General features: G+C 36.3%; 3 protein-coding genes and 1 pseudogene across 4 annotated transcripts; 2 read left to right on the top strand and 2 right to left on the bottom strand.

The window, feature by feature from the left end:
• Positions 1–624: 624 nt before the first annotated feature.
• LOC145584757 (tRNA (cytosine(38)-C(5))-methyltransferase 2-like) lies at positions 625–7,078 on the top strand. Of its 2 annotated transcripts, XM_081641554.1 has the most exons (10): positions 625–791; positions 874–984; positions 2,982–3,075; positions 3,142–3,260; positions 3,344–3,466; positions 4,166–4,514; positions 4,621–4,715; positions 5,644–5,709; positions 5,784–5,848; positions 6,636–7,078. In XM_081641554.1, exons 1-10 carry the CDS (start codon positions 708–710, stop codon positions 6,712–6,714), a joined length of 1,185 nt encoding a protein of 394 aa, XP_081497680.1. In that variant the 5' UTR covers positions 625–707; the 3' UTR covers positions 6,715–7,078. The 2 variants fall into 2 exon arrangements, with proteins under 2 accessions (XP_081497680.1, XP_081497681.1); XM_081641555.1 differs by lacking the exons at positions 5,644–5,709; positions 5,784–5,848; positions 6,636–7,078 and adding an exon at positions 4,977–5,596.
• Positions 7,079–7,892: 814 nt separating this feature from the next.
• Positions 7,893–11,292, top strand: LOC145586146 (septin and tuftelin-interacting protein 1 homolog 1 pseudogene; annotated as a pseudogene).
• A 507-nt stretch (positions 11,293–11,799) lies between these two features.
• Positions 11,800–17,243, bottom strand: LOC145584756 (uncharacterized). Its single transcript, XM_081641553.1, has 9 exons — positions 16,889–17,243; positions 16,628–16,715; positions 15,422–15,507; positions 14,223–14,301; positions 14,027–14,086; positions 13,353–13,474; positions 13,191–13,262; positions 12,887–13,044; positions 11,800–12,277 (listed from the first exon to the last, which is right to left on the bottom strand). Exons 1-8 carry the CDS (start codon positions 17,215–17,217, stop codon positions 12,942–12,944), a joined length of 939 nt encoding a protein of 312 aa, XP_081497679.1. The 5' UTR covers positions 17,218–17,243; the 3' UTR covers positions 11,800–12,277; positions 12,887–12,941.
• A 593-nt stretch (positions 17,244–17,836) lies between these two features.
• Positions 17,837–24,156, bottom strand: LOC145584755 (uncharacterized). Its single transcript, XM_081641552.1, has 7 exons — positions 24,007–24,156; positions 23,790–23,894; positions 23,352–23,484; positions 23,138–23,241; positions 19,378–19,549; positions 19,130–19,270; positions 17,837–19,051 (listed from the first exon to the last, which is right to left on the bottom strand). Exons 2-7 carry the CDS (start codon positions 23,837–23,839, stop codon positions 18,128–18,130), a joined length of 1,524 nt encoding a protein of 507 aa, XP_081497678.1. The 5' UTR covers positions 23,840–23,894; positions 24,007–24,156; the 3' UTR covers positions 17,837–18,127.

Genomic DNA, 24,156 nt, shown 5'->3' with positions numbered 1-24,156 from the left:
TCATAGGTCATCTCAATTCGGTGTTATATTTAGTTGTGGCAAGACAATAACTCCATTTAAAGATTTTTTTTTCTTTATTGGTAAAAATTTAGGTCACTGTCTCATACTCTCATCCACCATACACAACCCATCGATGTGGCTAATACCTCCCTCTGCTGGCTCTATATTTACTCCCCTCATACCTTTAAATTGCCACTTAGGGTACATGTAACCTTTTATAGAAACAAGGCAAAAGTTATGCATATGAAATCAAAAGTGAACCAACGGGGTTTTAAATGGGAGTCAAAAAATGTACAATACACCCTCCGTTTTTAAATACTTGCTCCATTTCTCCATGCGTGGAGTTTTAGGAAAAATCAAATAAAGTAATAAATATAGAGGTACAGGGAAGAATAAAAAATTGTAAAAAGCAAAAGTATTTGAGAGAATTGGAGGTGAGAGAAATATATTAAATATTATAAAGGATTTTCAAATAAGAAAATGGAACAAACATTTAAAAACGACCGAAAAAAAAAGTAAAATAAGAATTTAAAAATAGAGAGAGTACTAGTAATTAATTAAGGACGCTTTAAAAAGAAATACGGGGCACGTAAAGGGGCGGAGACCGGAGAGAGTATAGTTGATTAGTTGTGTTAATTGATAACCCCCGTACTTGACAAGAAAAACAGGCGTTGCTCTGTGCAATTCATAAGCTTGTTGATCCATCAATGGAGGAGGAGGGTTTTAGCAGACAAATCAATGGAGATGAGCCTCTCAAAGTCCTCGAATTCTACAGTGGCATCGGCGGCATGGTTTCTTTCTCTCTCTCTTTCTCTTCTCTGTATAACCTGCTCTTTCTTCCCTTTTACTGACAGATTTTGCTTTGAAATATAGAGATATTCGCTCATGAAATCTGGGGTTAACGCAGAAGTTGTTCAAGCTTTTGAAATTAATGATATTGCAAATGATGTTTATCAGCATAATTTTGGGCATCGCCCTTTTCAGGTATTGCCTTAATTAATACCATAATTGTTCTCTCTTTAAATTGAATTAATTGGCTTGTTTCTGATCCAACTTTAATTTAATTGCATATACTTTGTATGAAGTACTATTTCAGTCCGGATTTAGTTGTCACATTACGAGTTCAAATTATGGCGGTTAATTTTGGATGGTGGGAGTAGTAGCTAGTGTTCTGGTAAGGATATTTTGAAAATTTTAAAGTTTTGATTATAATCTAGGAAGGAAGTAAGACTACACATAAAATTACTGAACTTAGGTGATATTGTGGAACTTGGTTGAAAAATGATTTCTAATTGCTTCAATTTTGTTGCATAAAGTTACATAGAATTAATCCTAATGCCTTGCAAGAGAATATGAGATACTACAGAGAAGTAATTAAAAGCATCTTTGTTCGGCGGGTTGGGATGATACCTGGTAGGGACATGGGAGGGCTGATGTAATCATTTTTAAGAGAGGATTTTAAGTCTACTCTTAGGTCATGCTTAGATTGGGGATTTGGGGCTAATGTATTTAGCGAGTAATTTAAGGAAAAATTTTAGAGAATGAAGGGTGGGTGAATATGGTTGTAGATGATATAAGGCAGTGATTGTTTAAAAACAAAGAAGGGGGAAATATACCCTCATTTGGGGGTAGTACATTACCTTCCTCTCCTCCCCCTATCCTTGCATTGTATTTATCATCCCTTATACCACAACCTAAACTCATTACGGAGTATTATTCTCTTTAATTTGACTCCATTACCCTCTTATTGCATTACCCCTAATCCAAACACGTCCTTAAGGTATATAGTATGCAGCCAATGTAGGGACATATTTTGAATGCCAGAGATTTATATTAATCCTTTGCCACACCCTTTCAAATTGGGTCCACTCTCAATGATAGATTAATCCTTCCCAAAAACCTGGGTTGAGCTCACATCACAGTGATCTCACCTATACATAAAGAATGAGCCGTTCTTGTTTTGAGACATTTAGGAATTCCCTAGGTCTCATTTTTCTTCAAGTTTGAATTTGCCAGTGTTCAATTGCATATAACTTTATGAATTAGCTAAAAAGATGTTTAATCTGGCCATATATAGACTTTATTATTAATTGTAAAATTGTAAACTATGTAAAAGTATTTGTTCTAAAATGGTGAAGGTGCTTCATTTATGCAACTAAGGCTTCTTATCATGTTGGGTAGACTTCTTGATTTTCCTTTTGAGCACTCTTGTTGTAATCACACAATTATCCAGCCGTGGGTACTGGCACCTTGCCCACTTGATTTAGGCTGAATTTGTTTGCTTGTTTGGGAGCTGAGTTTGATCTTCAGAAACATACCCTGTGTAGGTTAGCCGTATTAGGTGAATTTGGGGTTTTCTTTTCTTTTTTTCTTTTTAATCAATGTTAACACAAATTACATGGCTTATTCAATTTTATTTTATGCAATCATGACACCAGGTCATCTACACCAAAGAGTTTATAATCAGAAATATCAACTGATAAAATTGATTGCTTTATTCTTTTCAACAAGAAGAAACATAAGTAGATAATATGGGAATGATAAAGTTTATAAGAACCAACATTGACCATTTGTCTTACTGATGATAAACTAATAAAGAATAGAATAGGTTAGCTGAAAGTCCAGAAATTAATGAATTTAAAGAACTGAATTTGTCAGAAATATCAGTTATAACCCGAAGGTATATTGTTAACTGCTTTTTAAGAGATGGGGTACTCAGAAAATAAGATCCAACAACATAGGAACCATCATTTATTTTACTGTGTCTCCTAGTAAATCAGGTGTTACAAGATTCTGACTCCTTACTACATGCTGCAATGCTCTTCTCAACATTATCTTTCTAACCAACTGTCTTTTCTGTGCGTCAGAAACTCTTCCGTATTTTATTTTATAGTTTTAATTATTGAGTTCTCCGAGCTTCAAAAATATGAACTTTTGGATACAATTGCTGGTTGGTATTGAAGTGCTTCTTTTGTTTACAGGGTAACATTCAAAGCTTGACTGCAGCTGATCTTGATAAATATCAAGCACATGCTTGGCTCCTTTCCCCGCCATGTCAACCTTATACGAGACAAGGTGGATGGTCTAATATTGAATAATAGCATTTTCTGCCTGGCTTTTGTCTAAATAATCTATGTGTAGGCCTCCAAAAGGACTCAAGTGATGCTCGGGCATTTTCCTTCCTAAACATTCTTGAGCTTATTCCTCAGTTGTCCAGTGCTCCACTCATGCTTTTCGTAGAAAATGTCATGGGGTTTGAGGTATGCTTCATAGGATTAAATATAGGCATTTAGTGGTTTGTTATAACTATTTTTATTCAATTCTTAAACCTTTTTTGTTGCAGACATCTGATACTCATAACAAGATGATTGAAGTATTGGCAAAAACAGGCTATCTTACTCAGGAGTTCATTTTAAGCCCGTTGCAATTTGAAGTGCCGTATTCCAGGCCACGCTACTTTTGTCTGGTAATTTCTACTGTAACACACACGCGCGCGCTCGCGCACACGCACTTTTTCATGTGTGCATCCACACTTTATTTCTGTTGAATACGGCTTGGTTGATTTCAGAATGGCTTGGCTTCTGCATGATCTTGGGTCCCTGAGTCCTTTTTTAGGTGTGAATGTTGTGGAGTGTGGATTTATTTATGCAAAAAATTAAAAGATTTTACTACTTGGTTAGTTGGTTCATATGATCCTGTCCTTCACAGCTGAAATTTTGTGGTGCAGGATCTTCAATGATAAACTGCCCACTAGTAACTTTTTTTTGGTAACACGTTTAGTAAGGAGATTTTATAGATACATTTGGGCTTTATAGTTGGTCTTAATTATTCAAAGCAATTTGCCAAGTTTGAAAATTGAGTTATATGTAGACAGATGCAATTCTTTCTGAATATGTACCTCATAGTCTTATCCCCTTTATCTTCTTTGCATGTTCCAAATAGTGTCCAAGCATACTTGATAATGAATCATGAAAAGTTGGATGGACAAATATTATAGGGACTGAGCAGCAGCGAATATTGTTAATTTATGCTTAAAGATGGAATTATTGTGGTTTTTGTTTGGTGATTTGGTCTGTGGGCTGGGTTTGATGATATTTTTTAAAAAAAATTTTTAATTTTTTTATTTTGGAATTAATTCATGATCGTCATGGTTGGTCAATTGTAGGCGAAAAGAAATCCTTCTTGTTTTCAATATCCAAGTTTTAATAACAAACTGCTTTACACACCAAGCGCATTGTTTGGAACTGATGATGAGTTGACATGTAATGTCGAGCAAATACCCGAGAGTCAGGATTGTATGCTCATGTCTTGTGAGCCTGTACATATGTTTCTTGAATTTGAAAATTACAGTAATCAAGATACAACAGAATCAGGATGTTCAGATGATGTAAATTGTTCTCCCAATTTATGTAAATCTGCTCAAAGGCTGGACATAAAGGTTGGGGATGATGGCAACTCAATGGATCAGTATTCTGTTCCTCTAAGCTTGATAGAAAGGTGGGGAAGTGCTATGGGTATCCTGAATTCCTGATCTTTTAATGACTGCAATAGCTTTTATCTCTTTGTTCCAGATACATTCTGCATATTTACCCCCTTGGCGCATTCCTTATAAAATAATAGATATTGTATATCCGGATTCAAAGCGATGCTGTTGTTTTACGAAGAGCTATTATCGTTATGTCAAGGGTACTGGCTCCCTTTTGGCAACAATCCAAGTATGTCTTCTGCTGTTTTACACTTTCAGACTTGCTATTTTCATGCCATGTTTATTTGGAATTTATTTTGCTATACATCATATACATACGGTACATTGATGTTTAAAAAATGTTAACTAACTTATCTTAAATCAAGTAAAATACCATCTGTTGTGCTATTTAGTAGTTATGGCCACTTTGTTATGGCTATCTAAAGTTTTTCAGGGTTATGGTTCAAAGGCTGATGTGGTCAAATCAATCTAGAATTAATTTGATTTGCAGGTTGATGATGTGAAGCTTCCCTTGAAATTGTCAGAACGTAGTCATGCATTTGTATTATGTAAAAATAAATATTTATTCAGTTGAATAAATAATAGCGTATAACTTGTATACTATATACTATAATTAAATGAGACTAAGTCTCTAGCTTTTGTGTAATTTTGAACTACATAATTTGAGGCTCATGTAATAGATGATGGGGTCTCGCACTGTTTTTAGGATTATTTAAATTATTAAACAAAACCCAGCAATACAATCTTGTACTCCGTATTTAATTGTTGCTAAGTGTTATCTGATTAGTTTTGTATAAGTGCATCTATCTTTTTTCGATCAGAACTGATGTCACCTGCAACACCAAGCAACTGTTTTTTTTTTGTACCTAAGAAGTACTTTTCACTTGATAAGTGACTCTCATGAAGGAAAATGTGTCCATATGCTTCCTCAATCAAACCTTATAAGTCTAGAACACTATTGTATTTATTTTTTTTAAAAAAGGAAAAATAAATGATGAACCCTCTATGTTTTGGTTAGTCTTGGCAGTTTGCTTGGATCAAACTATTTTGGATGTAATGACAGTTCCAAAGTGGCTGTTGGCAAATGAATTTGTTTAGATGGTTTAGCGGTTGCAAAATATGCTATTGAGTACTTGTTATATTTGCACTTTATGCAGCCAAAGGTGAAGGGTAAAGAATCTTCATTAGAGAGCCAGGGCCTTAGATATTTCACCCCGAGAGAGGTTTGTTTCCCATCACATCTCTTTATTTTTCTTGTTGTTATGGATTAAGAGGTGGTATCTTGTGGTGTCATTAGGTTGCCAACCTGCATTCTTTTCCGAAAGAGTTTTCCTTTCCCGAGCATATAAGCCTCAGGCAACGGTATGTTATACTACGTATATATCTTTATTCATTTATTTGATAATTTTATTCTGCATATGCTTTTGAAGTGAGCATAGGATACTGGGATGGACCTTGTTCTATATCTTGCTCCTCTGTTTTTTAGAAAAGAATCTCATTGCCCTAATAACAACACTTTGCACTTTCCTTGTGTGGAAGTAGTATATATGAAAGGAAATGCATCATTGTGGAAATCGTATCAATTTTTGTGATATTGATGTGTATGTAAGAGTGTGGACAATTTTCTCATGTTGAAACATAAATAACCTGACTATTAAGTATCAAGTTGGATAGGCTTGGTTTGCTGTTCTATAAGTGGTTAACAATTTACTAGCTGCTAATGGCTAATTAGTACTTTGCTGTGTGTCTAATTGAATAAAGTGTGGCAAATTGTACAGTTATGGAAGTTGTATGCAATTATCATAGGAAAAAAAGCAATTTAGCAATGTTAAAACAGTAGAAGATACAATTAAGGTTATTGGGATATAATTATGAAACTATTTCCAAGCATTCAAGAGTAAACTCTAGGATTAGCGGTTTTGCCTTGTTAAGCCACTCCCTACGTCCTTAAAATTTTGCTCCATTTGCATATTGTAACTTTGTAAGAGGTACTTGGAGCATATGTACAATGATGGAGGGAGTACACTAGTAGTGTCATATACACAATACACCTTTAATGTATGTCAATTTCTATACCTGTGTATCTTTCATTTTGTAACCTACTGTTTTCTTCAACTTTTTGATACTTGTGTGCTATGACAATCTACAGTTATGCGATGCTTGGTAACAGTTTGAGCATAGCAGTAGTTGCTCCCCTGATCAAATACTTGTTTGGTAATTCATCTTGATGATCAACTATGGTAGCACCACATCAGCAATCTAAACTACCTGCATCACCCAGCCTCGGTGTGGGAGATGCATATAGTTCTACTGGCACTCAATCTGAGATCGAAATGCATGTGTGGTATTATGACAATGCTGAAGGAAGCAAGCTAGATGCTAGAAGGTTGAGATTACCATAGAAATAGAATTACCTTTTGGGTTGTATGGTTTTGATGGGTGTAGAATTACTATAGGATCAGTCTGCCTCCATGGCAATGTAACCTTTGTATAAGTGAATCGTGTAATCCAATTTTGTAGCTGTCGACAATTTTTATTGATCTTTTAATTACACTTGCATAGTTTCATAATTTTTGAATTAATTAAATACTTCGTATGGTTTAATTATATTCAGGACCTACTTAGAGTCTCAGACAATATTTATGTTCTTTTGTTAATTCTTATATGCTCATTTAGAAATACTTATATCAGTTGCCCTTCCATTATTTTTTGTACAGGTTATATATTTTTTTGAAAATTGTAATAAAATTTTACAATTTATATTATATGGAGTACTATGTATTCAATGATTAATGTAAGTAATGAATGATTAGCATTTAGTAACAAAGTAATACAGAGTACAGCCCTACTATTTATTTAATTTGTCTATTTTTAGGACGTCATGTGGAGGTGGTAGAGAATTTTCATATGAGAAGAAAGAGAAGTTTGGTTGGTGTAGATGGTGACAATTTCTATAGGTTGGCGGCAGGCGCTGTGGTGGTAGTGATTGTGGTGGAGTGGAGTTGTGTGTAGAGGCAGACCGAGGGTGGGCAAGTGGTAGGATTTAATTAAAAAATGGGGACAAATTTGTCATTACCTATTGCGATAAGAGTATGATTTTTCGGCTAAATTTCCTTATAGTTGTAAATTATATTTATAGTAATCAAATCACCAACTTTAATACGTGTAGCCAGCCTAGTTTAAAGATTCTATCAGAATTATAGAAATATTGGGTCAATAATAAAAGAATTACTCCATTTTTTAACAAGCGGTCACATGATGCGCCTGAGAGTACACAGTATTTTTTAAAGGGAGTACCATTAAGTCCATTATGAAGTCTTACAAACCGACTGACAGAGTCACAGCTGACGAAATTATCATCATCTAAATTTTTTCACAAACTCCTTTTTTCACGTAAAAAAAACTCTTAAAAATCACCAAAATCACTCAATTGAAATTACCACCATTCTCCCTCTCTTTTCTTCTCCATTGTCGATTTTCTCTCTCCTCTAAGCTAGTTTAAGCAGCGTAAGAAAGAGATTGTGAACGCCCGCCAACAAAGGTACCCTCTTCTACCCTTTTCCCAATTAGCAAATTCAAGGTTTAATTTTTAGGGTTTTTAGTTTTATTGTAATTTTTCTTTGAGATTGTTAAATTTGAATAAAAATGGATGATTATCAAGAAATGGAGAAATTTGGGATGGATAATGATTTTGAAGGGGGACAGTATATTGGGGGTGAATTTTTTTATAAAAAACGCAAAGAAAAATCAGTTCAATCTAAGGATCAATCACTGTATGGTATATTTGAGGGTAGTTCTTCTGAAGAAGATGATGATTCGTTTTCTGGGAAGAAGAAGAGGAAAAAAGGGGGGATTATTAAGAAAGCTGATTATTCGAAACCCGTAAATTTTATTTCTACTGGGGTTGTTGCTCCTAGTGAGGAGGTAGAGCTTAATGAGAAGGAGGATGTTGAGAATCCTGATGAGGAGGAGGAGGAGGGTGTAGATGGGTTTAAACCGGGTCTCGGGTTGGGTGCTGGGGGGAATGTTGGAGTTGGGTTGGGGTTTGGGGCCGGTTCGAGTAATCGAGGGGAGAAAGGGTTGGGAGGTAGGAAAGTTGATGATGAGAGGGTAGAGGATGATGAGGAGTCGTTCTTGCCGACTGGGTTTGGGAAGAAGATTAAGGAAGGGGCAGAAAAGCGGCGTGAGAAGTCGAAATTGGTTGGGGTTAGTAAGGGGAGTAAGTCTAAGTTGGGGGCAAAGAGAGGTTCGGATGGGGTGGAGGGGAATGTGGGGGTGTTTGAGAAGCACACGAAAGGAATCGGACTGAAGTTGCTAGAAAAGATGGGGTATAAAGGTGGTGGGTTGGGGAAGAATGAGCAAGGTATTGTTGCTCCTATTGAGGCAAAGTTGAGGCCGAAGGGTATGGGTATGGGGTATGATGATTACAAAGAGAGCAAGAACTTGCCAACCTTGGATAATGTACCTCCACCTCCTGAATTAGAGGAAAAGCAAGTGTCTTTGAAGAGGGAGGACAAACTCTGGAAGAAACAAGCTCGAGCTCGTGTTAAGAAGAAAGAGAATATTCTCACTGCGGATGAGTTGTTGGCTATGAAGGAGGAGGCACAAGGACCAGAGTTGGTACTTCAGAAGGTGGTGGATATGAGGGGACCCCAGGTTCGGGTTTTAACAAATCTGGAAAATCTGAATGCTGAGGAGAAAGATAGGGAAAGTGATATTCCCATGCCAGAGCTTCAGCACAATATCAGATTGATAGTAGACTTGGCAGAGCTTAACATACAGAAGATGGACAGGGATTTGAGGAATGAGAGAGAAACTGTTGTTGCATTGCAGAAAGAGAAGGAACTGCACCAGATTGATGCTGCACGGCAGAAGAAGCAGATTGACTCTATGACGGAGGTATTGCAGGTCCTAGATAGTATTGAGGAGGAGAACACATTGGGGAGGTTAACTTTAGAGTCCCTTGCAAAATCTTTTGGAGACCTCCAGAGGAGGTTTCCAGAAGAATATAAACTCGGTAATTTGTCTTGCATTGCTTGCTCACTTGCTCTTCCTCTGTTAATTAGAGTATTTCAAGGATGGGATCCACTTCAGAACCCATCCCATGGCATGGATGTTGTAGCTCTGTGGAAAGGTTTGTTGCAGGGAGATGAGGATTATGATATTTTTGAGGATGCATCAACCCCGTATTCACAGTTGGTGGCTGAAGTAGTGTTTCCGGCAGTTCGAATAGCGGGAATAAACACTTGGCAGGCTAGAGATCCAGAGCCTATGCTCCGGTTTCTGGAATTATGGGAGAAATTGCTTCCGAGTTCTGTGCTACAGTCACTGCTTGATATGGTTGTGATGCCTAAGTTATCTGAAGCTGTGAATTCTTGGGAACCTTGTAGGGAAACAATACCGATCCATGTGTGGGTGCACCCCTGGCTTCCATTACTTGGACAGAAGTTGGAGTCTCTCTATCAAGCTATCCGTATAAAATTAGGAACAGTTCTTCATAAATGGCATCCTAGTGATATGTCAGCCTATACTATTCTATCACCTTGGAAGACAGTATTTGATGCTTCAAGTTGGGAACAACTAATTTCCCGGTCCATCCTTCCCAAGTTGATAGATGTGATGAAGGAATTTCAAGTCAATCCTGCTAATCAGAAACTTGATCAGTTTTACTGGGTCATGACTTGGGCTTCTGCAGTTCCCATTCATCATATGGTTTGCTTACTAGAGATGCACTTCTTCAACAAATGGAAGCAAGTTCTGTACCACTGGCTTTGTACAAGCCCAAACTTTGAAGAGGTTTTGAAATGGTATAGTGGATGGAAAGATCTTTTTCCTAATGAACTTTTGGCCAATGAACGGATTCGGAAGCAGCTAAACCAAGGCCTGGAGTTAATGAACCAGGCTGCTGAAGGTTTGGAGATGGTTCAACCTGGTGTGAAGGAGAACATAAGCTATATGAGGGTGCAAGAACAAAGACAATTTGAGGCTCAGATGAAAGCAACTCAGCAAACAGATGATGTGCCTAAGACCTTGAAAGAAGTTATTGAGGCCTATGCACAGCAGCTAGGCTTGCTCTTCAAGCCTAAACCTGGGAGATTGCACAACCATCACCAAGTATATAGCTTTGGTAGTGTAAGCATTACTGTGGATTCCTTGCATCAGAAAATCTACGCTCAAGTCCAGGGAGAATGGTCTTTGGTTACTCTTGATCAACTTCGACAGATGCAGAATGTTTCTGGTTCAGGACGGCGCTGAGTTTTGCTGGTAGGCTGTTGCGCCACCCCCCTTTTTTGTTAGGTGTATAAGATACTGGTGCTTGACAAAAGATACTTGTGATCCCCCAGTTGGTGGAGCATATTCTTGCATAAGAAATATTACAGCTTTTACCACTCCTTTCGAGCCTTTATTATTGACTTCATTTGTTTTGTGCAGAGGATGGTTGATGTTCACGTTCAAATATTAGATTAGATTAGATTTTTTTTGCCATAGTATTAGCTCAGTACAAACAAACTGATGTTTCATCCTGGGTTCCAGCTCCATAACTCTATGACAGTTAGGGGCAATTTTAGGAGTTTAAATCATTACATGCTGGTCAATTTGATTATATAAAAATACTATTTATTTTCTCAAAAAAAAAAAAAAAAAAAAAAAGTAACAGCTTTCATGAGGTCAATACTCAACTGCGTGACCATTTCATGAGTAGCTTGTTCCATATCGTATTTTTCAAGAAACAACTGAACAATATCTGAGACTGCCTTTGATTTCTGTATGCTCCATATGTGCAATGGAGTTCTTCTTTCCACTTATGTTCCTTTTGTGTGATTATGTATCCCAGATTTATGTAGCTCATTACTGTTATTGGTTCTATGTGCATATTACTCTGTATTGTAGGTCTTTAGTGTTGGTCAGGCAGGAATCAAAACTCTCAATTTAGAAGAACTGGATGAATTGGTTTCGAAATTGAGTTTTTAATAGCAAACTGACTCAGCTTATGAACAATATAAGAGTTTTAGTCTTTTACGAGTACATTTGATTACGAAATAAGTATGCTGATGGAAAAGATGTAGCAAAATATTACAGTGAAAATCACAATAGTTTATAGATTGGTTTGTTCATCTGGGGGATTAGAACCTGGTAATCACTGAATTTGGTTGTCCTGTTTGATGCAGTCGTATCATCTGCAATAGGATGCTCTAAATTGCCCCCTTTTATTTGCTTTTACATTTCTGAATCTGATGAAAGGGGTGAAAAAAGGTTTCAGGATTCAGAGGCTATTTTGATATACTGGTTAGGTTGTCCAAACAGAGAGAAGATTTAGAGATTTTTACTATGCATGAAATGACATACTAGCTGACATAGCATCAAATTTAGTTACACTGGTGAAGTACAGGAAGGCGCATCGAATTATTTAATGGGAGAAGATATTATACCAACATTAGATATTATCATATTACTATGAGATTCTAGTATCTAATTGTTATGAGCAAAGCTTGAGGACTGGGGATGGATTCAACTGTCTTTGACAAACACGTCTATAGCTTGAGTACATTTGCTTCTCTGTCTATACAATGAAGATTTGAACGGCAGCAGCTTCCAAAGCAAGCCAGTCTTGTCAAGCAATGCAGCGCCTTCTGGATTTAGCACCCAATGATAAAAGCTGTTGTTTGTAGGTGATTTCTTGCCAATCAAAGCTAACAAGGCTCTGATCACACCTTATGATGAAGATGATGAGATCTTAGTCCAGGATATGATGTGGTGTCCTGATATCGAGGATTTTTACCGTCTTCTTATCTGCTATGCATAAAAAACACCATTAGTAAGGAACCTATGGATAGTTTAAATAAGAACTGAGAAAATATTTAGTGCCAAAGACAAAGCTGACTAGTACAAAATGCTGACAGCAAAGTGCCACAAGTACTCTATCTGGTTTCTAGAGCCTAATCCTAGAGCTTGAATTTCATAACAGGCATTTAAGCATAAGCAATCGAGTACCAAAATTATTCAAGTAATATGCAAGCAGTTAGCAGTTAGCACTTAGCAGTGTACAAATGAAAAGGCCTATTCCAGAATAGCGATGTTACAGCCAGATTACACAAGTTGGATTTGAGATGGATAGGATATGTAGTCCAATTAGCACGATAAACGGGGGCTTGATGAAAATTATCTAAACAGAAATCAATTGCTAACCTAAATCTTTTCTTATTTGTTAAAATATGAAGTTGATAGCATTGGTTTTATCTAACATGCCACTCTTTTTGTTTTTTACATCATGTTCTTAGAAGTTTTAAACAGTATTTATTGCAGTTTTAGCCCATACTTATTCATTGGACCACACTAAAACTTAATAAATTTCCTTTTTATCGGTCATTAAAGGGGAGTGGAAGCAGTAATCCTCTTTACCTCTGCATAATTATTATACCCTCGTCAGTGTAGATTCTGGAAAACTAAATCTACTTCATATCTTAAAGTACTTGTAACCGAACTCAGAATTAGTCATCCCTTCTTCCCAATCACCCATTTTACGACCACCAAAAACTACCTGCTGGATACCAAGATACCTGCACCAGATGAAAAATTGCTTACTTAACATGGACATAGTGTCACAATGATGTCAAAACTTTATACTGTATAGCAAAATCATCAGAAGCTATGATGGCCTAGATTTAAATCATGAATTTGCTAAAAGCTTAGGCAGAAATGTTACTCTGAGCTTAATACAGTCAAGCAATTCAGCAGAACATCAATGGCAAAAGCATCCGCTGTTCCAAGGTCTACCCTGTTAAAATCACAGATTGAAGATGATTAGCATTATAAACTATTTCAGCGATTTAGGTAAAAGTATGCCAAGAGAGCCTACAACTCATACCAAAATCGGCCCCAGTTATCCTGAAATTCAACATCACTAATATCATGGAATGAAGAAGGCATTACTTTAAGAGCTTTGTCAGCATCATACAGCGGGTCATACTCCATTGAGGTACTCGCCAACTAGAAGTGCACAAAAGATCTTTAATCAATACAACCTCATCAGTGAATCATAATACAGGAAATTTAATGCTTTGAGATCATTGAAAAGATAATTATTCACTATAAACGTGATAGCTGATGAATGGGAAGCTTTCATGCTTTAATTGGTTCCTTCCCCTCGAGTCTAGATAGTCAAACAGGAGGGGAGAATATTGATGAAAGTAAGGGGACTCAAAAGTAACCTTTTCTACATCTTTTCATACTAAGACAAGCATGAATGTATTTCAAGAAGTAAAAGATTAATTACCAGTTTACCAAGAGTAATCTGGGAGAAGGCCAGAGTAACCAATATTGCATTATCTTTCAAGTCACAATTAATTTGTACGTGTAATCTTAAAGTCTGATAACGTTAATTCTATCTCAAACTCATACATAAGTAATGAAGGTTGCAAAATTAAAAAAATCTGATTATAACTATCAACACCATAAAAGATGAATGTACACAAAATATGAGATTTCAGCAAACTCACACCCACACCTCTCCAAGCGAAGAAAAAATTGAAAGGAAAGTACCTGTAGATTTGAGGAATTAAAAGCCCCTAAGCGGCCCATTACATACCAAGCTTGAATAACCTAAGAAATTGACAACATTAATGAGTTGTAGATAGAACAAATAGCATATAGTGCATGTGAGAAGCATCCGGGAGAAGATGGATCCACAAAGCCGAATGCTAAGGTCCAGTAATTTAGTGACAAAAATATCACTTACACTTCCAAACAGATCGACATCCCGATCGGACGGTGATCCAAATAGTTCCACCCAGATGTACGAGTCTAGAGGATTGAAGCTGCCAAGGTACAGGGACAGTAAAAAAAAGGGATAAAGGAAAACAACAACAGAAATACAAAGCTAAAAATATCACCATAGAAATAAACAAGAGATGAGCTAAAATTACATTAATATTAATATTTAAGTGACTAAATTCCTCAACTGTACTCAGTATTTAGAAATAGTCGTTATACAGATATCAGACATACAATGCCTACTGTTCAAATGTTTGCACATGTAAGTATATGTATAACATACTTTATCACAATATACATGTGTAAAAAACTAAAAAAAGCTACAAGTTCCCCATTGACTACAGAGTATCTTCAACAAGACAATAGATAATATGATCATATCAAAGGTTCAAAACTGTATGACAGCTAATGAGTTAAAAGCCTTGTACAAAAGCCAATCAAAGTTACAGATGCTAGTTGGTTTTTCTTGAATAGAATCTATAAGCAAGGATGATTCTTTAGTTAGGGTGTAACGAAATACTTTTACCCTCTATAGGAATGTGGAAGCATCTCGGTAGTTACTTGATATAAGTTGTGTAGTGAGCTGCCCCCTGCCCCATGTTGCTTATTTAGAAGGACAGCACTTTTTTATGAGGGTCTCTACACGTAGTTGTATGAAGGTGTTAAAGCAGTATCTCTTTTTTTCTATATTCGTCTCACAAGTTCAAGCTTGAATCAAAGAAAACCTTTTCAGATTAATTCCCATCTCCTAATATTTTTACTGGTTTATACCCTCGGTAAAAAATTATCTTCTTAAGAAAGACATCAATATGAGCACAATTAGCACATGTTACCTCATTAACACGGGTTCCAACCAAAGTTACCTACTTCCTCTGTTATCTATTAAATTTTACAATTCCCTAACTTAGAAGTTTTATAATAATTCCAATACATCCATTTCTAGTATTGTATTCTCTCTATCTCTCTCTTACTTAAAATGTATGTCTCCCCTACATGTAGCAATTAAACATTTTTTTCAGGAGGAAAAAAGTTTTGGGACATCTCAAAAAAGAAAAAAGTTCAAAGCAAAGGATGAACAAAGTATAATTTATTTACAAAGTATAAATCAAGTACAGCAAAAGACACGGGCATGGAGATAATTCTGGAACAAAACTTTTAACTTACTCTCTAAAGCTGACTTTGAAAGCAAGGACAGAGCCTGTCTTGGATTTTTTGAAATCTCGCCCCTTCTTCCTTACTCTTTCCTCAACCTTTTTAACAATTTACAATGCATTACAGACTTTCCTTGACCAAAACAAGATATAAGCAAAGACTAAGATAATGATACCAAAATAATCATGACCAGAATAAAGTTGTCCAAGACATAACAAATATCCATACTTATTAAAAATTTAAAAGACAACCAAGTAACATGTTTTGGTTCTACAAGTCTTTGTGATGTACATTACTTAAGTGTTCCATTAAAATTGGAAAACAAGCACACCAGCAGTTAGAAGTTTTAACTAATGCCAAGGGACTTACTCCTTGATCATCAACAATTGAGACATAGGTTCAATTCTGTAAGTTGAGGTAGCATTCCACAAGTTTCTTATTGAAGGGAACTGAAACTTGTTCTACAATTTATGGATATTTCCTTACACAAAAGGCAACAAACTTATGGACAAAAACTCCAATAACATAAACACATTAAACTTCAATTGTCAAGGATAAAGCATTAAAAAAAAAAAATGCATCCTCACATTAATACAAACTGTTTCAAGCAACAATATCACATTTTTCTTTTTATTGTTTGTAAAATACTCTTTCCATATACTTGGTTATCATTTACAAGTATATATTAGTCCAACCCAACTCAGATGTGATAAACATCACCCAGTCAAGTTTTAATGTACACTCCCACCACCCAAAATTAGTTCATTGCACTGTCCTAACCTCTCATAATACAGAATTTGACATGTCCCTATACAAAAGTAGTGTTATTTTCACCCTTTACCAATTTTCTTAATTCTAGGGATACATTAAAATATAGTCATAAACCTTTACTATTTCAGGATAGGTTACAATTTATTTTGGACATTCTGATCTGATTTATCTCACTAATTTCTCATGCAATAATCTAATCTGATTCAACTAACACTTTGTATATAAGAGTTCGTCGAAATTAGCAGTTCAAATGTCTAAAACGACTTACGAGAACATGAACCTGAACAAATTAATAATACCATAGCAATTTAGCATAAGCAATCATCAAAATAGCAAAAATGAAACACCAAAATTAATATAAAACATTACAATTCGCATGAGCTTGAAAGCTTAGTAGCAAACCCAGAGTAATACAAAAGGGCTAGAATCAGAGAAAAAGAAGAGTACCCTTTTGCGCATGAGTTCAGGATTACCAATACTATCCCCAAGAACTGCTCTAAGCTCTAAATCATTTTTACACGCATCTTCTAAAACCCTGCTCATCATCATCAAATAACCCCATTACAATTTCAACTAGTGTGTGACCCGGACAATGCCCCGAGTTGTTTCAATGTCACATTATACTATTCAATTTCCAATATACAAACTTCGTAACGAAAATTAGCAAACAAGAAGAAAATAGGTGATTAGAGAAAATTAGAAAAATACTTAGCCCAAGAAGGGTAATTATGGAGGCGGTCATGTTCTCTTCTGTGCTTCTCTTCACGCAATTTGACGAGCCTTCTTCCTCTAGCGCTTGTTCCTGACGCTTTTGCAGCAGCTTCAGCCTTTCTCTCCCCTTTCTCACCATCATCTTCATCTAAGCTGTCGATTGAAGCTGAAGAAGAAGCTTTAATGGCGGTGAAGTTGGTAATTGGATTACAGAGGATAAGAGAGGAGGTCTTCTTCCATGGAAGATTAGGAGTGCCGCCATTTTTAGAGCAAAATGGAGGTGGGGAAGTATGGGGGAGATAACAAGAACAGCCTAATGTTTGCATATTTTGCTGAAGTTGAGTTGCGAGTTTGCGACATGGTGTATTGAATAAGGTGTTTTTTAAGTTTCTATGACAATTGGTTTGATGTGCGGTTATATTTGGCCGAAATATCTAATGCAATCGTTGTATTCCATAATTTTATGCTGTGGAGTCGTGATTAACTATAATAAACGAAATACAAAGTAACTAATTACTCTCGATCAACAAGAAAATTATATAATGTGTTAATGTTTTGAATAGCGGTAAATGAAAAATGATCGAAATATGTAGACCAACTTTCTAAAATATTGCATTAAGTATGTTCTCTAGCGTTATTTAGCATTGTACAAAGATTGTATTATTAGTAGTCTAAGTCTTAGCACTATAGCAAAATTCGTAGAAGATCACATATTTAGTTCATCGTCCACCATGCACCCCAAAGGTCTATTTCACCAATTCTATACTGTTATTGGATAATTTGGAGATGGTATACATCCTTTGTAGTTTGTAGTTTTGTACGCAAGTGTACCCCTATCATCTCCTCTATTTTTAAAGTTCAAATGTCAATTTGAAAAAAGACCTCTGCATATCCTGGTGATTTCTGAATCCTTTCTACGATGTTACAATCCACCCTCAGACTTGATAAAAATGGAACATTTCCTTAATATCAAAATTAATCCACAGAAAAATAGCATACAGACACTGTACATGATTATAAAACTGTAACAGAAACTTCTCTTCAACGTGCCATATCAGCAACAGAATTCTATCGCATTAATGCAAGCCATAAGTCATTACTTGGGGATAGCACACGTAACTTTACAACTGAGTAATTAAAAAAAATGAGGGAAGTGTGAGGAGATGAAAAAATTAAGCAGGCTTAAGATGCCAGAAGTAGTCGCCACTCATAACACTGTAATTTCATCACCTCTATTTAAGATCCATGCCTTGATTGAGAATTGTCTCCAGAACTATGTGAAGAGAACAGGTTAGGATACGTGAATTCTGGATCGTCATCCATTGATGGTATCCTCTGAGGCTGATGAGGGTATGGGGCCTCTTTTTTGAAAGTATGCTCTCGAGGTGGATAGGAATCAGACTCCAGACTAGCTTCATCACTAGTAGCATGTTTTAAACCATTTGAATTCTGGTCATTTCCAAAGTGTTCACCAGAGACCCAAGGATTGGAAACATCATCACCTGAAGCATTTCTGTCATCCAGTTGTAGTTTTTCAGTTGCAGCTGACAGATTATCGTTACTAGCATGAAATGGATTCTCAACATCACTATCAGGGGACTGGATGCCACTCTTACTCTTGGAAAATTCAGAAATTCTGGCCTCTGCAAGACTAGCAGCTGAGCGAGCGGCTGCTGCAGCACGTTCAGCAGAATCAGCAGCAGCATTGGCAGCTGCTAATACATCATGAAAATTTAAGTAATCATCACTTTTGGCTTTTGAAGCCATTGAAGGTGGTGGGGATGGACTGCTTTCTTTAACAGGAAGTGATGCTGATGGTAAAGAGGACGGTGGTGAAATGAAGGGCAAAAATTGTTTAGTCTCCCCAGGAGTGGCTGAAGACTTGGGGGGTTCATGCTTGGCAGACCATAAAGTGTCCTCAGTATCAATGTTAGACTGTTGCAACGGGTCACTTTGCGGAGGAGGAGCAAGTACTTCTGCATCGGCACTTGGCCTCAGTGATCCCTTGGGAACTTCAGGAAACTCTAATTCGTCAAAACTTTCTTCGGATCCAGAAGGCTCAGCAGCACTTTCTTGAACTGAAGTAGATTGCGTAACTTCATCACGTTTTTCTTTTGGAAGTGGAACTTTGGAGCCACTGACAAACTGTTTCGGTCCATTCTGTGAAGAACAAAAGCATCTATCATAATCAAATAGCACAAAAGAATTTTTTAAAAGTCTGCAGAGTATAATACTCACCAGTAAATCTTCATGGGACTTGAAAAGTTCAGACTCTGAAGGAGATGGATCCCATTCTAATTCATGCTCTTCGGCAATTTCTTTCAGCAACTTCAATTTCTTTTCCGCAGATGGAGCACGGACAGACAATAGCTCTACCAACTGCACCGTGATTAAAGCATCTGTTAAGATTCTTGTACATACGTAGCAACTAGCAAGTCCTCATTCATATAAAGTATAAACCACAACAACAATAACAAAAATAAGACCTGTCGGTTAACACCACAATCCGGCATAAGCTCTGTAGCAGCTGCAACGAATTCTTTCCCATATTTGGCTGCAAATGACATCTGAACTTGCAGCAACTCTGGCAAATCTGCACATCTTGGTGCAGCAAAACAAATACTAGATATGGCCTCTTTCAAGTCTAGTGGACATTCCCTGAACAAAAATATTAATAGGTATCAACAACCAAAACCAGACGGTTTATAAAATTTAAGAATGCTAACAAAACAAAAGCACATAAATACAAGTATTATACGAAAGAAACATAATCTCATGTTATGACTCTAATGGAACAGACGTGTTAATAACAGAGATGAATGCATCAACTGCTATACTTGCAAAGTCGAGAATGAAGGATGCCAGCCTGTCAGGGCCATAGGGACAGATATTGATGGCTGCATGGTGCCAAAAAAAAAACCTTGCATAAAATCATTTACAATTTCAGAATCCAAAGAACCACTTTAACATCTACCACAACAACAATGAGAGCCTAGCATGGGACACGTCATTGGAGTGGGTAAATGGAAGTCTGGTGTACCTAGCCTTACCCCAAATCATGCTAGACTAGAAATGAAGCAATTTATGAAAGCCCATGGAGTATCTAGAAAATATAGACAGGAGAAAAAGGGTAGTATAAATAACAAGCAGAAACAATAGGCAATTTCTAAGTAATTTATGCCACTATCACCCACCTGCCTATTAAAAATGATTTTAAGAGAGCCCTACTTGTTTGTTTAGCAAGGAACATCAAGGTTGGGCTGGTGCCTGGTTAAATATAAGGATTAGTTACAGCACTGATATTGATTATTGTCAGATGGATCAGAGAAGTCAAGAAAAGGAAACATTTTCAGAAGTTAAGTTGCTCAGATACCCGATTAGATAGTTCCATTGGAGTTTTCACCAATTTATGAATAGGAACACTAGAGCATGAGTTTGAAGTCCTTAAAAAAAAATGACAACTCATACATTTAAACTAAGGGACTGCTATTTAAATTGAAAGCTTCCATTAACAGCAGAAAAGCATACCACCATTTAGAATTTTAGATAACTCTCAGGAATTAGGAATTATTAACATAAAAAAATATGGCAAACTGGAGGATCAAAGAAATGACACAAAGCAAGGAAACTACTCCTATGACACACAGAGCTATATGTGCAATGAAACAATACCCACAAGGGCACAACAGAATTACAAAATCAGTGTCGAGGCCACAAAAACAGCACAGCAGAAATTGCTCTGCCACCCACATGCAAATTAAACTACTCCTATGGCACACAGAGCTATATGTACAATGAAACAATATCCACAAGGGCACAACAGAATCACAGAATCAATGTCAAGGCCACAAAAACAACGGAGCAGAAATTGCTCTGCCATTCACGTGCAGATGAAAGAAGATCTTGGCATATAAAATCTTAGTTGGTAGGCTTCCCTGAAAAAACAGATTACAGCAAGAAAATTAGGTTTGCTAGAAAGATACTAGAGTTTGTTCCAGATATTTAGACAACTATCAAGATTTTCCACAACCCAATTATCCTGCATGCACCTCATGATGCAATTGGCTCGAGGCCTGCAAGGAAGTGGATCTGAAAAGCAGATTAATTTAATATTAAAGAGACATCGCTTTCAACCGTCATAAGCATTATGAGCAAAATTGCTCATGTATGTATATAATCTTGTTCATCCTAGCAAATCTTTTCACTTTGATCATGGCTGTAAAGTATTGCAAATTGGATCAAATTGAGAATAACTGATAGAGCTCAAAGATAAAAATGAAACGAGTGTAATCTAGGTTCCTCAGACACATCAATGAGACTAGTGTTTGATACAGACATACAGCTAAGTGTCCAGGTCTCAATTGGGCTTTGCATTATATGCCAAAAGTGACACCTCAAGTGTTAATAAAATGTTGGTGTCAAGCACCTGCTGCGCAGACTTAGGTAAAATGAAAAGAGAGTAACATAGGTCATAGTGCATAATAGCATACAGTGGCAGTGTCCAGGTCTCAATTGGTTTTGCATTATATGCCAAAAGTGACACCTCAAGGATTAATACAATGTTATTGTCAAGCACCAGCTGCACATACTTAGGGGAAATGAAAAGAGGGTAACATGGGGTACAATAGTATACAGTACCAAAGAGGTGCATATTAATCATGTTTAGAAAATTATAATTAACTACACGAGGCTAAACAATATGGAGTTGAAATATAAAGAAGACGTGAATACAATCATTTTTCCATTGTTTTTTTTTTTTTTTTTTGAAAGGAAAATATGAAGAGCCTCATAAGCGCACCAAAAGGCTAAAAGTTGTAACTAGAAGGGTGGACAACAGCCCCAAAAAAACTGCTTTATACCTCCAACCCTAAGCTGAAGGCAGATATCAAACCTCAACCAACTAATTTTTTTAACAAACATCTATACATAATCATCAATATAAGGCCACAATGAACAAAAAGGAGTGACAATAGCCACAATTGTGAGGAAGTCACTCCTAGGTCATAAAGTTAAGCAAAACAAAGAACAATACAGAAAAACGGTGTAAAATATATAGGTGTAGATGTTACAAATGTCCTTCCAATAGGGTTATTCATTAACCATTTCGTTTGAGTGATGTCCTCCCTCACGATCATGTGAAAGCTCTTTAGCAATCTAAGGGCAATACACTTATACCTATTTCCTTGGAAATTCTCTTTGAATACAAGTCATTAAAATGCTTTCAAAAGATGAGTCCAGAGAGGTGATACACCAAGAGGCAACTTATTTCAAAGAGTGATTACACCCTCCACCCCCCTCCCCCAACCCCCCAATTAATATAAATTTTGATATATGTTACGCTCTAAATAATTATGATCTTCTAAACAAATTAAACTTGGAACTTCTCTTCGATTTAACCCAAATAGCCCCTATTAAAACCATCCAACAGCTGGAAAGTTTCTCCATTGAAGTCAAGAATGGCAATGAAGATATGATGACACTTAGTGAATTGACTATTTAAGTTACCCAGATTCAATGACGAAAGAATCAAATCTAGGAGGAAGCATTGGAACAGAGAGGCTTGAAAACTGATACTTGGAAATTGGAATCAACTATGAGGTTTGGCCTGTAAAACAGCATCCTGAACAGGCCTTGATCTGCTTTTTGGTGTTATTTGTTCTGTTGCAGACTTCTTATCTTCTTATATATCTCTTATTTGTTCCAGTAAGAATTATTTTACTAATCTCTATCCACCAAGTAGTAATCACAACTTGAATACAATTATATTCTTATGCTCCTCTCAATATTTTATTTACTGTATTAAAATAATTTTCCCTTTATCTAATGCACTAAATCACAGTATATTTTTTAGGAAAACTGGCAGACAAGGGGTTTGGTTATAGCCAAATAGCTTAGTGCCCTTGATAAATCATGCTCTATCAACATGGTTTAGAGTCAACTTACAACCCAGCTTCTACTTGAATGGGGAGAGGGAAGGGCAGGGGAATGCCCACAGAAGATTGGTATTTAAAAACTTCAAAACTAATGATGATGGAATGCCCAAAAGTTAACACGTATGATGATTATTCAATGCTAAGGATTTGGTCAGGTGTACCTTTAGCAAGAACAACATACCATAAAGTTCAAACACTTAACTGAATTTGATAACATCAATTATAACTGGATAAACTACATGTGAATTAGGAAGAATGAAAATAGCAACTTTCTCTTTCTTATACAATCAATTTAAAGGGGGAGGAAATAAACCTTTGAGACTCGATAATGGGAAGGCGGACAGCAATAAGCTCACAGAACAATTCGATGATCTCTTGAGCTGCCATCATATTCTCTTCTCTTACTATATGCTCTACCTGAAATACAAATCAAACACAAAGGATATTTATAATTGACATAACGAGAAGCTAAACAATGTTCTTTTAAGCAACAATATAAATCACAAATGCAGCCAAACAACACTAACCCGAATACGAGCAGTAGCTTCTTGACCAGTCTCAAGAAGCTTCGCAATATCCTTGCGCATCTGCTTAATATGAAGCTCCCTCCGATTCCTCAGCAACTTAATTCTTGGAATCGAAAGTTTCAGTAACGTTTTACTGCCACAAAATTAGACCCAATTTATAAGAAATTCCATCACAACAAGAACATTTCTCCAAATTTATAGCATTAAGTAACCCACAAATCATAAGCTCTTAAAGAATTCCTAAAACCCACATAAACACCCCCACAATTCAGCAAAAAGTCGTCCAAAATTTTGAAACAAAATCAATTTTCCCAACTTCACTAGCTAAAATTGGCTTAATCAATACAATAATTAAGCAAAAACAGCAGTTCCTTCATCTGGGTAATTAAGATCAAGAACAAAGAAATGAACCCAAGAGAAAATTAGAGGAAATGTTACCATTTAGAGCCTTTAAACCCCTTAGCGAAGAAAGAATCAAGCATCGACATGATCAGATGAACAAATCAAGCTCAACCCAATAATCCAATCACGATGAAAGTTAACCTATAAAAAAAATTGATGCCCAATTCAATGTGATTCAAGTATGAACAGAACAAACAAAAGAACCCAGAATCCAAAAAGTTGTAAGAAATGAAAAGAGGAGAGAGAAACTGACCAACTATGTTCTTATGTACGCTGAAACTTAGGGAATAATAGCGAGACACCGTGTGAAATCCGAAGGAAGATGAGATTTTTAATTGGGATTGTGGAGTAGTTTAAATTGCTTACGAATGAAGGATCCTATCTGAGAGTAAGAAAGCTTAGA

Source organism: Chenopodium album, chromosome 16 (assembly GCF_948465745.1).
Source record: "Chenopodium album chromosome 16, dcCheAlbu1.1, whole genome shotgun sequence".
Classification (NCBI taxonomy): Eukaryota; Viridiplantae; Streptophyta; class Magnoliopsida; order Caryophyllales; family Amaranthaceae; genus Chenopodium; species Chenopodium album.
The sequence above is the reverse complement of the archived record's forward strand: the minus strand, read 5'-3'. Positions and strand labels throughout refer to the sequence as shown.